At 44.2% G+C, this 14,248-nt stretch overlaps 1 protein-coding gene across 1 annotated transcript in view; it reads left to right on the top strand.

Moving 5' to 3' along the window:
• Positions 1 to 12,833, top strand: part of dgkq (diacylglycerol kinase theta) — an 85,973-nt gene extending 73,140 nt beyond the window's left edge. Inside the window, exons 18-24 of the mRNA XM_083652047.1 lie at positions 809 to 957; positions 4,753 to 4,931; positions 6,245 to 6,345; positions 7,181 to 7,327; positions 8,423 to 8,534; positions 9,620 to 9,772; positions 11,103 to 12,833. Coding sequence (XP_083508173.1) covers positions 809 to 957; positions 4,753 to 4,931; positions 6,245 to 6,345; positions 7,181 to 7,327; positions 8,423 to 8,534; positions 9,620 to 9,772; positions 11,103 to 11,207 — 946 coding nt within the window. The 3' untranslated portion in view covers positions 11,208 to 12,833. The remainder of the gene's footprint in view (positions 1 to 808; positions 958 to 4,752; positions 4,932 to 6,244; positions 6,346 to 7,180; positions 7,328 to 8,422; positions 8,535 to 9,619; positions 9,773 to 11,102) is intronic.
• Positions 12,834 to 14,248: the final 1,415 nt, after the last annotated feature.

Raw genomic sequence — 14,248 nt, 5'->3', positions numbered from 1 at the left:
TCATTCACATGTTATTTAAAATCATTCCCAAGCAAGCTACCGGTATATACATTTTGAGAAATGAAATTTGCTGCTAAAGTTTCAGCAGTTGATATCAAAACTACAGATGATTTTATCTTCAAAAGCAGAGCTGTTGTAAGCAAAAGCCTTAAGATGACCCCTAACCCAATACAAACCCCTAATATGATTTCATTTGGTAAAACTATAAAAGTCTGTTATTCCAAATGGAGATTGTATTTGCCTCAGTGGTCGACAGTAAAACACTGGTTGTAGGTTTAAACACTGGTTGTACATGTAAACACTGGTTGTAGGTTTAAACACTGGTTGTAGGTTTAAACACTGGTTGTACATGTAAACACTGGTTGTAGGTTTAAACACTGGTTGTACATGTAAACACTGGTTGTACATGTAAACACTGGTTGTACATGTAAACACTGGTTGTACATGTAAACACTGGTTGTACATGTAAACACTGGTTGTACATGTAAACACTGGTTGTAGGTTTAAACACTGGTTGTACATGTAAACACTGGTTGTAGGTTTAAACACTGGTTGTACATGTAAACACTGGTTGTACATGTAAACACTGGTTGTACAGGTGAATCCCAGTCGGGAATGTGATGAACTGTACGGACAGATAAGTAGAGTTTGAAAGAGTCTCTGAACTCGATAATGATATTATGACTAATTCTTGTCCAATGGGGTGATGTTGTCCTGCTTTGTTAAAATAGACCAGAAATGAAATGTCCATGACATGAAGTGTCTGTCCTAACACACTGTACGTCTGTCTTGGTTCTCTGCGGTCCAGCCTGCACACGTTCCGGGAGGTGCCCAGGTTTCGGGTGCTGGTCTGTGGGGGCGACGGCACCGTGGGCTGGGTGCTGGGCGTGCTGGAGGCCGTGCGGCACAAACTGCTCTGTCCAGAACCGCCCATGGGCATCGTACCGCTGGGGACAGGTCCGAACAACAACACCGCCATTTTATTTCATGGTTCTATTTCAGTTTGTAAGGTTTTCTCACTGGTTCTGTATACAGCTCTATAGAGCAAGGCACTGCCGGAGTTAGAGGTTTGAATCCCACTGAAAATACTGAAAATGTCAAAAGAAATCAAATCGAGTCAGTTTATTGAAAGTGCAGTATCACACCAGGGTGTCTCATTACACTTTACATACAACAATAAAACAATGTTAAAAGAATCAACGATAGACAATAAACAACAAGAAATTATAGAAAATATAAAGAAAATCAAATGGCAAAGTTAAAGGAAGGCTTTGTATCGTTAGAATGTCAGTAATTATGCAGATGAGCGGCCATTACCTCCTCTTCATGTTTATTTAGCTCTGCAATTTATTCTGGCACTTCTGTCTCAGAACGACACGTTTTAAACCTTTTTTTTTCCTTTTTTTTATTTATTTTAAGTGTAACTTACCCCCAAAACAAAATTTCCACATTTGAGACCAAACTGTTACCATTGTACCATTTGTATCATTTTCAGTAGCATAAGTTCCCTCTATGGGTTGAACACTGCTTTTTTTTGTGCCCTCAAATGAATGGGATATTTGGTACATCGTGACGTCACGGTGGGTTTAGCACGCTCACCACTCATGTGAAAAATTTTATTTTTCCCCATTGATTATTACTGTAGATCACGCGGTGTGAGCCCTTTAAGACCAATGCATCCCTGGGTAATGCCTATTGTGGCTAATGTTAGCCGCTAGTTAGTTATGTTATATGGCACTAAAACGCCACTGAATGACCAAATTGATATAACTTTTAACCATTTCGAGTAACACTGTTTCCATACGGATCACCAGCGTTAGTTTGTTGTTTATAACGTGGCTGTATTTATCATTTATCGTTCTCCATCTCTGATACACTGAAAATACTGGGAGGCGGGCCATAGCGTCTCTGTCGATGATTTGATTGGACAGTTCTGGGCACTGGCATTGGCGTTGGCCAATCCTGACGTGTTCCACCCCCAAATCGATTGTGTTCTGGTGCAAAGGGAGTGGGGTCCAGGACGAAACAGGCTCGAGCCATCTACGCTATGTTTAGAGCAGCGCAGTAAATACAATATTCCTGGAATGCGAGTTTAACTAAACAGTTAAATGTCCTCTGCATTCTACAACAAATAAAGACATTACAATTTGTTTTATTTTGTATCTTACATACTTATTGGCCAAGTTATGATAGTTTATTCTGCCAGGGTACAGAAGGGAGTATAGGTGGCCATCTTGCCTGCAGAGTTTTCAAATCAAGTAGGATACCATTTTGCAAGAAATCTGGGGGGGGTCAGTCCCCCTTTAATATGTTATGCAAACAAGGTACATTGAACAGTAAAGTGACATGTGTACATCAAAAGCAAACATACAATATAGACAGCAAAGTACATCATAAAAGTAGTGTGTGGAAGTTTGGGGGAACACCTACAAAACAAATATCGATCCAATCATCAAGCTACAAAAGAGAGCCATCCGAATTGTCAACCATTCCAAATACTGCGACCCAACAAACCCACTCTTTATTAAATTAAATACCCTTAAATTTGTAGATTTAGTTGAACTCAGAACCTCCATTATACTTTACAAGGCACATAATAACCTTCTTCCCAACTGCATTCAGAAATTGTTTTCACCCCGAGTCAGCCGGTACGAACTAAGGGGAACCTGCATGTTCAAACAAATGAAAGTAAGAACAAACTTTAAAAGTAGATGCATCTCTGTCAAAGGTGTACAACTATGGAATAGTCTCTGCGATGAGTTAAAATTGTGTAATTCTATATGTAAATTCAAAAAAATGTTTAAACTAAGAGTACTTAACAAATACAAAACCCTAGTACAATCATGTACTTAAAAGCTATCATTATTATTATTATTATTTCTAAGATCTATTGAAAACTTTCCTTCTCGCTGTCAACTGATTCTTGCAACTATCTTATTTTTTGTTTTTGAATTTTGATGTAATAAAATGTAAAAAAGGGTAGGCATTTATAAGCTGCGGCTTCAGCCTACACCTTTTCGGTCTCCTATATGTAAACGCACATTATTACTGTAATGCATTCATGTGAAACTGAAAAATTGACCGAAATAAATTATTTACTTACTTACTAAACACAAAAAAGGGGAAAGGATGTGAGCAGGTCGCCCGAGGCTACGTTCTTGCGTCATTCTGACACGGAACAGATGTTCTGCTCGAGGGCAGCTGCTCCAACTGAGATTGATTTGAGTATTTTTCTGTATGCGCACATCTACGGAGAATCGCATCTCAAGCCTTAATGAGCGTTAAAGACCCATGCCAGGCCAGCTGGCCTTAATGAGCGTTAAAGACCCATGCCAGGCCAGCTGGCCTTAATGAGCGTTAAAGACCCATGCCAGGCCAGCTGGCCTTAATGAGCGTTAAAGACCCATGCCAGGCCAGCTGGCCTTAATGAGCGTTAATGACCCATGCCAGGCCAGCTGGCCTTAATGAGCGTTAATGACCCATGCCAGGCCAGCTGGCCTTAATGAGCGTTAATGACCCATGCCAGCTGGCGAGGGCGGAGTTTCTGCAGGCAGACGAAAAGAGAAGGTAAACACTGTCCATCTGCTTCTATTACAGAGATTCTAATGATACAATGCGGGTTGAAATTCAGCGAAGCCTTCCTTTAACACAAGAGCAGGTTTTAGCAAGACAACCCATCTAGCTATTCTACAGCCACACACACACACACACGCACACGCACGCACACGCACACGCACGCACACACACACACACACACACGCTCGTTCAGACATCAGACAGAAAGTGATTAGTGTAGCCAGGAGGCGCTATGCTATGTTCTCAATGGAAACACGGTCTATGCTGGGCTAAGAGAAAAGAGGAACCCACACCAGTGGCGCTGACGTAGATCATATAAATAGAATACATGGGTTTTGAGACTAGATATAAACAGTTCAAAATACATACTACAGCATGCTAACATCAGTGATGTTAGCTGGGGTCGTAAGGTGTTTCGGGTCTGTCAACATCATACACCCTCGCCCAGTAGACCCAGCCGAGGCCGATTAAGACCCCGACCCGCGTCCCAGAAGCAGCCGCTCACGGATCAGCCTTCCTACTCTGTCTGCAACGTTGCCCGCGGAAGGGTTGATCACGCCCAATCCGCTGCAATAGAGCTAGTGCTACACCGCAGTATTGAAAGAAGTAAGAGAAAAGAGGAACCCACACCAGTGGTGCTGACGTAGATCATATAAATAGAATACATGGGTTTTGAGACTAGATATAAACAGAAGCTTCTTTGACTGTAAGAGGTAGCTGGTTCCAGAGATAAGGAGCTCGGTAGGAGAGGAGAGGAGAGGAGAGGTAGCTCCACAGCAGACATTGTGACTGATATGTGGACATGAGACTAGGGATGCTCGATTATGGCTTTTTGAGCGATATTGAGGTCACGATTATTTAACACGATTACTCATTGACTTTGGCAACATCAGGCATTTATTAAACTTGTCTTTTTAATACTGGATTTCTTTGACATTTAAATATAATTGTACTGAAAAACAAAGAAATACTTGGAAATCAAAGTTAAAAAAAGAAGATAGTATAATTGTTTTATCTTGATGATCTTGTTTTCATAATTGTGGGAAGCCAGACTTGTAATTGAGATTAAAAGTCCAGCCCTACATGAGAGCCAGTAACACACTGTGGAGTGTGTCTTGTTGCCCAGCCCTACATGAGAGCCAGTAACAGACTGTGGAGTGTGTCTTGTCCCGTTAGGTAACGACCTGGCTCGGGTGCTGCGCTGGGGGCCGGGGTACAGCGGGGAGGACCCCCACCACATCCTACTGAGCCTGGAGGAGGCAGAGCCGGTCCAGATGGACCGCTGGACCATCCTGCTGGACGCCCAGGACCTGTCCCAGGACGGACCGGAGACCTGCTTCCTGGAGCCGCCCAAGGTCTGACTCAGCTCCAGACAGAGTTAGTTTACCCAAGGTCGGACTCAGCTCAAGGCAGGAAAGTTAACTTACTGTAGAATGGTTTGTTTAACCTTGGACTGGTTTAAACAGTTAGTTACTTTCATTTGGGCTGCTGCATACCAATGCTGCAGAGCTTCTTTGGGGGAAATCACAGAAATGTGTTTTAGAAATAATTTAATAAATTAATTTAACTAATATTAAATGCTTGAGTTAACATCCATCCATTATTGCTGTTAGCCTGGTTATTTAGCTAGCTTGCTAGCCTTGCTAGTATTGATGTTTACCCATATTCTAATCAATAGGGTGATCATATATGACAAGTCAAGTCAAGTCAAGTCAAGTCACTTTATTTGCCATTTACAGTAGGGACTGCATTGGAATTGTGGTGCTAGGAGCTTAAAAACATACATAACAAATCACAGGACAGCATATGAAAACATTTAGATACCGTGTAAAAAGAATAAAAGGAATAAAAAGGTTAAAATTTTAAAAAGATAAAAGGAGACAAGTGCATATTGGATAGAACCGAGTTCACCAGCTCAAGTTTTAAAGTGCAAGATAATTAAAGTGCACATGAATTAAGATAAAGTGCCTATGCATAGAGGCAACAGTGCATGTACAGTTAGGTATAAGACATCTTATACAAAGGAAAAGCAACAAAAAGTAAGGCATGGTCTACAGCTTGGCGGGTGTAGGATCTAGCGTTTGGTATTAAGGTCATTCAGACTGCGCACCGCACTTGGAAAAAAGCTCTTTGCAAATCGAGTGGTAGAGCATTTTATAGAGCGGTAGCGTAGGTTAGCGGCTGGATGACCTGCGGGGTCTCTAACAATGCTAGAAGCACGGGCCAGAAGTCTAGAGCTACCCCAGATTGCATGATTGCATACATTTGCTATGATTGCATATATGATTGCTATGATTGCATACAGCCCATGTGCCAATACTAGCTAGTAATAGCTAAGTAATAGTATAGTAATATAATAATAGCAGATGACACAAAGATGTAGTAACTGAACAACTGTGACGGGTATTTTACATTGTTATCACAGATTGGCCAAACTAGTGAACATACATACTAATAAAACAGGATGAAATACTAGCTGTCTGGATACCACAAGAGTTAGCAAACCATATCCACACTATATCATTTGACCAATCAGCAGATTGCTAGGATGGAACTAAGCTGAATCTTCCATTTTCTCTCTCTCTCATTCACTGTCTCCCTCCCTCGCTCGCTCTCTCTCAGATCGTCCAGATGAATAACTACTTTGGTCTCTCTCTCTCTCTCTCAGATCGTCCAGATGAATAACTACTTTGGTCTGGGCATCGATGCTGAGGTCAGCCTGGACTTCCACCAGGCACGAGAGGACGACCCTGATAAATTCACCAGCCGGTATTCAAATCAATTCAAATGAGTTTTGTTCTGTTCTATTCAGTTGATACTTTATATGTTGCTAAATGTATCTGCTAGTTATTGACCGTAGACTGATACTCACAGCACCTTTTAATTCATATTTTGATTATGATTGGTTGAGAATAAAGACGCAATCGCTGATAACTTGTATGTGTCCTGGGCCAGATTATGCATATATGGCATTGGGCTCACCTGGTAGCACGCGCACCACGGAGGCTTGGTCCTTCGCGCGGCCGTCGTGGGTTCGAATCCGACCCGAGGTCCTTTGCCGCATGTCATCCCCTCTCTCTCTCTCTCTCTCTCTCTCTCTCCCTCTCTCTCTCTCTCTCTCCCTCTCTCTCTCTCTCTCCCTCTCTCTCTCTCTCCACACCTTTCCTGTGTGCCTACTGTCCTGTCTAATAAAAAGGCAAAATGCCCAAAAGATAATCTAAAAAACCCAAAACATAATTATAAACATAATTATATGGTTTTGGGTGAATTGCCTTGCTGGGGGGGGGGGGGGGGGGGTACCAAATGATTTGTGGACCTCTCACCTCGAGATATGTGAATGAAAATGAAATAACGTTTCCTAACTTTTTTTGAGGAGTTTATATCAGCAGTGTGGTGCCCCTGTGTCACCCAGAGGCACCACACTGTGTTACTCCAGGCCTGTATCAGAGTTTTGTGTTATGAATAAGAAGGCCCTAAGCATTAACTGAGTGTGTGTGTGTGTGTGTGTGTGTGTGTGTGTGTGTGTGTGTGTGTGTGTGTGTGTGTGTGTGTGTGTGTGTGTGTGTGTGTGTGTGTGTGTGTGTGTGTGTGTGTGTGTGTTCAGGTTCCATAATAAAGGTGTGTATGTGAAGGTGGGTCTACAGAAGATCAGTCACAGCAGGAGCCTCCACAAAGAGCTGCAGCTGCAGGTGGACACACACACTGTCCCCCTGCCCAGCTTAGAGGGGCTCATCTTCCTCAACATCCCCAGGTACACACACACGCACGCACGCACACACACACACACACACACACACACACACACACACACACACACACACACACACACACACACACACACACTGTCCCCCTGCCCAGCCTAGAGGGGCTCATCTTCCTCAACATCCCCAGGTACACACACACACACACACACACACACACACACACACACACACACACTGTCCCCCTGTCCAGCCTAGAGGGGCTCATCTTCCTCAACATCCCCAGGTACACACACACGCACACACACACACACACACACATACACACACACACACACACACACACACACATACACACACACACATACATACACACACACACACACACACACATACACACACACACACTGTCCCCTGGCTTATAGCCACAGCCTACTTCCGTTGAGTCAGACTGATTGATAAGTTGATCCACATAACGTAACATTAACGTTAACATAACATAACTGACTAACGTAACTGACTCTAACGTAACTGACTCTAACGTAACTGACTCTAACGTAACTGACTCTAACGTAACTGACTCTAACGTAACTGACTCTAACGTAACTGACTCTAGCGCAGGTGCGATTTATCAAGACTCTATCAGGAGTTTTCTTTTGTTTTGTAAAAGAACATAAGCCTCAGTAAAGAGATATAATGCTGCTTTGTCTCTGCAAACTTTGTCTTTGGTGCTAAACTGTCCGTAAACACACCGTCTGTGTCAGTGACGAAACGCAATGCATTGTGGTTGTTGTAGGATTCTCCCTGAAGAGCGGCATGAGGAATCTACAGCCGTTTCCTCAGTTTTCTCTGGTCATAGGGCTCCAATTTCAAAAATAATTGCATATTTCTACTACATACTGTAGGTGACCTAGTTTTACTGTAATAAATCATCATATTCACACTGGTGAAAAAGGCCTTTAATTTACATACAGACACTCACCCTCCTCTTCGTGTGTGTGTGTCTGTGTGTGTGTGTGTGTGTGTGTGTGGCGTGTGTGTGTGTGTGCGTGCGTGCGTGTGTGTGTGTGTGTGTGTGCGTGCGTGCGTGTGTGCGTGTGCGTGCGTGTGCGTGTGTGTGTGCGTGTGCGCGTGCGCGTGCGCAGCTGGGGTTCAGGTGCTGATCTCTGGGGGTCGGAGGTCGACGGGCGCCACGGGAAACCACGCATCGACGACGGCCTGCTGGAGGTGGTGGGGGTCACCGGGGTCGTCCACATGGTGAGAGAGAGAGAGAGAGAGAGAGACAGACAGACAGATGTAATTATAAATTAATTAGAGCTAATATTAAAAAGTCTTAAATTTGGCATCCTGAGACCTGCAGATGTATCACCATTGGTTATAACATGTCGGACTAGCTGAGCTTTACTCAGGATATGAATGAATCGCCAAACCCGAATCTATGTAGTGACTTGAACATATAAGGCTGTTATAGGAGCCCAGTGTAATACTGTAGGCTACTGGGGTGCTTAGACCGTGGATGACCTGGCTGACGCGCTCGCTACAGCTGATGTAATACATACGATAACATTTGCATTGAGTGCTGCATAGTAAGAACGAAGAAGGCCTGTCCTTGATGTTCGGAACCCATTCATTTATTCCATTTTCACCGATGTGAATACAGCAAAGTTCTTTTCCACAGAAAGTAAAGGCAGAGACAGCGCACCAAACAAATGTTCCCGCTGCTGGTAGCGACACGGTCAAAAACCATTTGCCCTTCCGGGTCAAAACACCTAGTGAGCAGAGGTGAAGGCAGCACCTATATAAGATCACCTGAGCCCAGGTAACATGGCACAGTGACACCCCATGGACAAATAAAAATATGACAGCACAGAAACACATTTGGCACTTACAAAGGCCACTCAACCTGATCGAATGCCTATTCAGGCTGAACCCTGTCTGATCAGGAGGAATGATGGATGACAAATGTGTATTGAACCGGGTAGCCAGTGTTTTAGTGAGGACCTTTCTGTCAAAGTTCTGGAGCGCTATGGGCCTGTAGCTGGCCGGGTCTACTTCCTCCTCCCCCCTTTTTTTAAATGATGGAGATGTTTGCTTCATAGTGTTTTAATCAAAACGTTGTCCTTCTTAGAGCAGGATGTCATTCTGAGGAGGAGCGGGGCGAGAATGTCGCAGAATTTCTTGTAACATTCAGCACCAAATCCATCCGGGCCGGCTGCTGCTTTGCCTGATGGGAATGATTTAATGACAGAAGTTCTTCATGCTGATTATCTTTGACTGAAGATATACAGTACAACAGCAAACCTCTTGTGTGTGTGTGTGTGTGTGTGTGTGTGTGTGTGTAGGGCCAGGTGCAGAGTGGGATGCGGTCCGGGATCCGGATCGCTCAGGGAAACTACATCAGACTGACGCTCAGCAGACCGGTGCCGGTCCAGGTGGACGGAGAGCCCTGGATCCAGCCTCCGGGTATTATCATCATCTCTGCTGCCGGCCCCAAGGTACACACGCACACGCACACACACACACACACAGCAGGACCCAAGGTAACTACAGACCGTCTGTGCTGAGATAGTTTTTGAGATATTTTGAAAGTTTTGAGAAACACATCTTTAACAACTCTTCCTAGACCGTTTGACCGATCGCCACCAAACTTATTCTGTAGCAGCTGTGGGCCTGTAGCACTTTAAAAACCCCTGCTGTCATTTTGAAGATATGAACTTTTCAAAGTTGTCATAACTTCATGACCGATTGTCCAATCATCACGAAACTCGGTGAACATGTTCATCTACTTTTGTTTTGAAGATATGAAGTTTTAAAGTTGAGAGAGAATGCGAATGAGAATCACATTCTTATCATCTCCTCCTACACCGTTTGGCCCTGCAGCTTACATACGCAGCTCAGCCGCTGCGCGGCCGCGCCTGCTCTATTGCCGTGTGTGTGTGTGTGTGTTTTGCTCACAAAATATTATTGCCCTTTTTAGTTTATACATGCGCGCATGTGTGTGTGTGCCCCTTAAGTTTACAACAGTGCCTATAAACTGATTTTGCTCTTATGGCATCACTGATGACGTCATCAGTCTTATGATATCACTGATGACATTATCAGTGAGTCTTATGACATCACTGATGACATCTTCATCAGTGATGTCACAATGCCTCCTATGACATCATCAGTGGGACAAAGATTCAAACAGAGAACAAACATTGCCCACATGCTGATATATATTAGCCTGGCTAAACCCAGCCTCCACGTGACCTCTATGTGCTATCAGTCACGAAGAATCTGTCACGTGGAGGCTGGGTTTACCCAGGCTAATATATATAGCTGATAGCTGATATATTATATATATATATATATATATATATATATATATATATTATTATTATTTTTGTTTTCTTTTTATGTTTTTTAAGCTGAGAGTGAGCATGGACTGTCAGCTAAATTGTCTTAACTTCATGACCGATTGTCCAATCATTAACTCAGTGAATATGTTCAGATTTCATCAATGACCATGTGTGCAAAGCTTTTAGTTTTAAGATTTGACACTAGGGGGCACAACAAACACTAAAAAAGGATATATTTGGACCATGTCCTCAAAACCACTAACACATGCCAGCATCATAGCTCCTGCATCACATCGCTAGTGTCTGGGAAGCTACGCAGGTTTGGATGTGGTTAGTCCTTTGATGGCAGACCACCTAGTCCTAGAGGCTCGAACTCCTTTCATGGCTGCTTGCGGCTATATTTGTGTCTGTAGTTTGGTCTTAATGGAGTGTTTTTGTAGCTTGGTATATTGTGTCTACATCCCGTTTCCCTGTGTGTCTGTAGGTTCGAATGCTGCGGAAGTCCAAGCAGAAGCAGAAGAAGGGGTCAGTTGGCCAGAGGGACGGGCGCTCCGAGAGTCCATCCTCCAGGGACGCCGGTGGAAAGTGACCCGAACTACTGACCGACAGCGTCCCACTTTTCCCTGCTTTGTGCAGCAACCGGGCGGCCATTTTGTCGCCAGCAGCACCGAGCAGCCAGCTGTGATTCCACCCATGTAGCTTGGTAGCTTTGGGCAGCGGACCGCAGGCGGACTGGAACCAGCCAGACCGGTTTGGGAGACGGTCCCGGGTCGCCTCGACTCGGCCCGTTAGGATCTGCGTTCTTTGCTATTGTCTCAACACTTACCGACTACAAACTTCAGAGGAATCATGGCACATTTTCAGCCTTTAAAAAGAACTTACATGTTTATATCAACCTCATCACAAAGAGTAACAAATAATACGTATATTGATGACATGTTTGGGAAAGTTTTGAAACTGAATTAGGATATTTCCAGGTGTTGATAAGCTTTGGGGTCGCACAAAGGAGAAGTATGAAAAGAAACAAAAGTTGTTGAATCTTGACACAGATACGACGCACCTTTACCTGAGCTGGAGACCGAGTGTCATTCAATGTCTTGTCGTACATGTAGTGGAAAAACCCACGTGCAGCTATAATAGAGTGATATGTTAGAATGTATGAAGACTGCCGAAGAAAGTGACGGGCGGTTTATTTTGATGAAGCTGGAACCAGATGATCAAAGCCAGAATGGTGGCAGGAGACCGAACTGAATCCTGGCTGTCTTCTTCCACTGTGGTGTTTAAATCCGTTAAGCTCCCCTCCAGGCACTTTTTCTACCTGTTTAATGGTCGGTGTTCTATTTCTAACGTTCTCTGAGCACCTCATCTGATTCTGTGTGCTACACCAAGGAGATACGCTCGGAAAAACATAGCAAGTTACGCCACAAACAGTATTCCCTCTGTAGCTTAGTTGCAAGGAAAGAGCCGCTTTGTTGCTGAGGTCTCAACAACCGACCAATGGATTTGAAAGCTGTTGATGCCCCCTGCTGGAAAGAGCGTGTACTCGAAATGGTTAACGAGCCAGTGTTTGGGTGAGCGTTTTGAGCCCGGCGAACGTGGTTACAGCCAGCAGGCATTGGGGCTTAGCTAACATAGCTAGCTAGCTACAATTGAATTGTCATTATGTATGACTATAGCGTTCCATTGAGTCATACGTCATTAGCAACTAACTTGAACAAAATTAAGTTATTAACTCATTGAATGCCATGGACGTCCTTCGACGTCCAATTAAATAGTGACGTAGAATGCCACGGACGTCCTTCGACGTCCAATGCGTTTTTTGACGGTGGGACGTCGATCAAAGCCTTCCGCAGCTCCTGTACAACTATAGTAGCTATTGGAGGTGTATAACCTATTTTACGGACTCATTAGGTGGCGACAGTGCTTGCTCGGTGCAGTCCAGATTAGAGACAGGTCCGAGAAACAGCCTAAAAGCCGTGGATCAAAGACAAACCGATGCATGCTCCCAGAGCCATTTGCTCTGTCGCGGGAGCTGACATTGGCTCCGAACAGGAGTCAATCCGCGCTCACAACTGAGCCCCTCTGTCCCTGTCTGTCTGTCTGTCTGTCTGTATAGTTTCTCCATCCGATTAGCAGCCAGGAAAGCAGCCCCTGACGCCAAACCATTCAGCAATCCGGGTTGGCTCTTCCCTGCTGTGGCGCTGAGAGCCGACAGCAGCACACAAACGCAGCACTCCGAAAATATAATGGTTGCGTGAGGCTGTGTGCAGTGTGGGGAGGAGTTTACGGGGGGAGGGGGGGAGGGGGGTGGTGCACGCAGGGCATCACACAACAACTACGTCACTACATCAGAAAATATTATCTTCAGACTCAGTGAATGTGCTTGAAATGCTGCATTTCACAAAAGGCGGATTATCTCAGCTAATAATTTGAAAAGCCTGAAAACGCTGAAAACAACCTATCTTCTCCGGCTCATAACTAAAGAACGGAAAATGGTATCAATAAACTTTTTTTTGCTGATGATACAATAGAGCCAGCTCGTTCTTGTGCGTGTTCGGTGTTTACATAGTAATATCACACAATATTCTGTGGGCCTCGAGAAATCACTGAAAACGCTCTGAAAACTCTGGCACTGGGAGCATCCGTTCTCCAAAAGTGGCTGGCACTGAATGAGTTAAAAAAAAAATACATTTGGCGAACAGTGTGGCTAATAAACATTCAGGACATGACTCAGAAACACACGAAACATCTTAAAAATGGCAAAATACACTGGAGCCATTGTACACTGGCTTAAAGAGGAGCTTCTGCTGCCGATCTTTACGTGTGTTTTTTCTCTGACGGAAAGACAATGGAGGATTCCATGGAGATGGAAACTTGACTTCGTCCACATTCCCAGCGACGCAGAACGTCACAAGAGAGTTGATCTCACGGGGAAGGTCCCCAGCTCCTGATGGAGCCACAACAGTGTTTTAGTCATGTGTTTGGGTTGTAGTCTTTATTTTGTTTATGTAGTTTTATTTTCTTTGAAATCCAAGTTGATTGGCTGACTTTGGTGTCACTCGGTGCGTGTAGGTAACAGTATTGCTATCCTGTGCTCCACTTGCTGTTCAGGGTTCCCACAGGTCCTTGAAATCTTTGAAAGTTTGTGAATTTGAGGGGGGGGGGGGCGAGATCAAGGCCTTGAAAATGCTTGAAAATGGATGTAAATAGACATGGGTCATTGAAAGTGCTTGAGATGATAGATTTTGTGCAAGGATAGATTCTTTAGATTGTTTTCTTTCGACTTAAAGTTGAGCTGACGCCATTTTGCACAGTCTGTGACTTCCTTATTGCGATGTATTCCGGTAGAGAGGCGGGACATAGCGTTTGGGGGAGTTCGATTTGACCATTGAAAAGTGGGTGTGTCCGGGACGAGGGACTGACTGAATGTGAGGCGAGTCGAGTGTCTGGACCGAGGCAACTGCCTCCAAGCGAAGGGAGAAAGCAGTCTGCTAAATCATGTATTTGACCTGACAAATCTGAAACCTACCAGTCACTTTTCAATAACAGTCATGTTACAACATGTTACAAACACAATATGATCATGGGCAGAGTTAATGGGGGGCCAGGCCCCCCAGTAGTATTTTTGTT

The sequence above is a fragment of the Poromitra crassiceps genome (genome assembly GCF_964638095.1).
Source record: "Poromitra crassiceps genome assembly, chromosome: 15".
NCBI classification, from domain to species: Eukaryota; Metazoa; Chordata; class Actinopteri; order Beryciformes; family Melamphaidae; genus Poromitra; species Poromitra crassiceps.
This window is presented reverse-complemented; position numbering and strand designations above follow the sequence as displayed.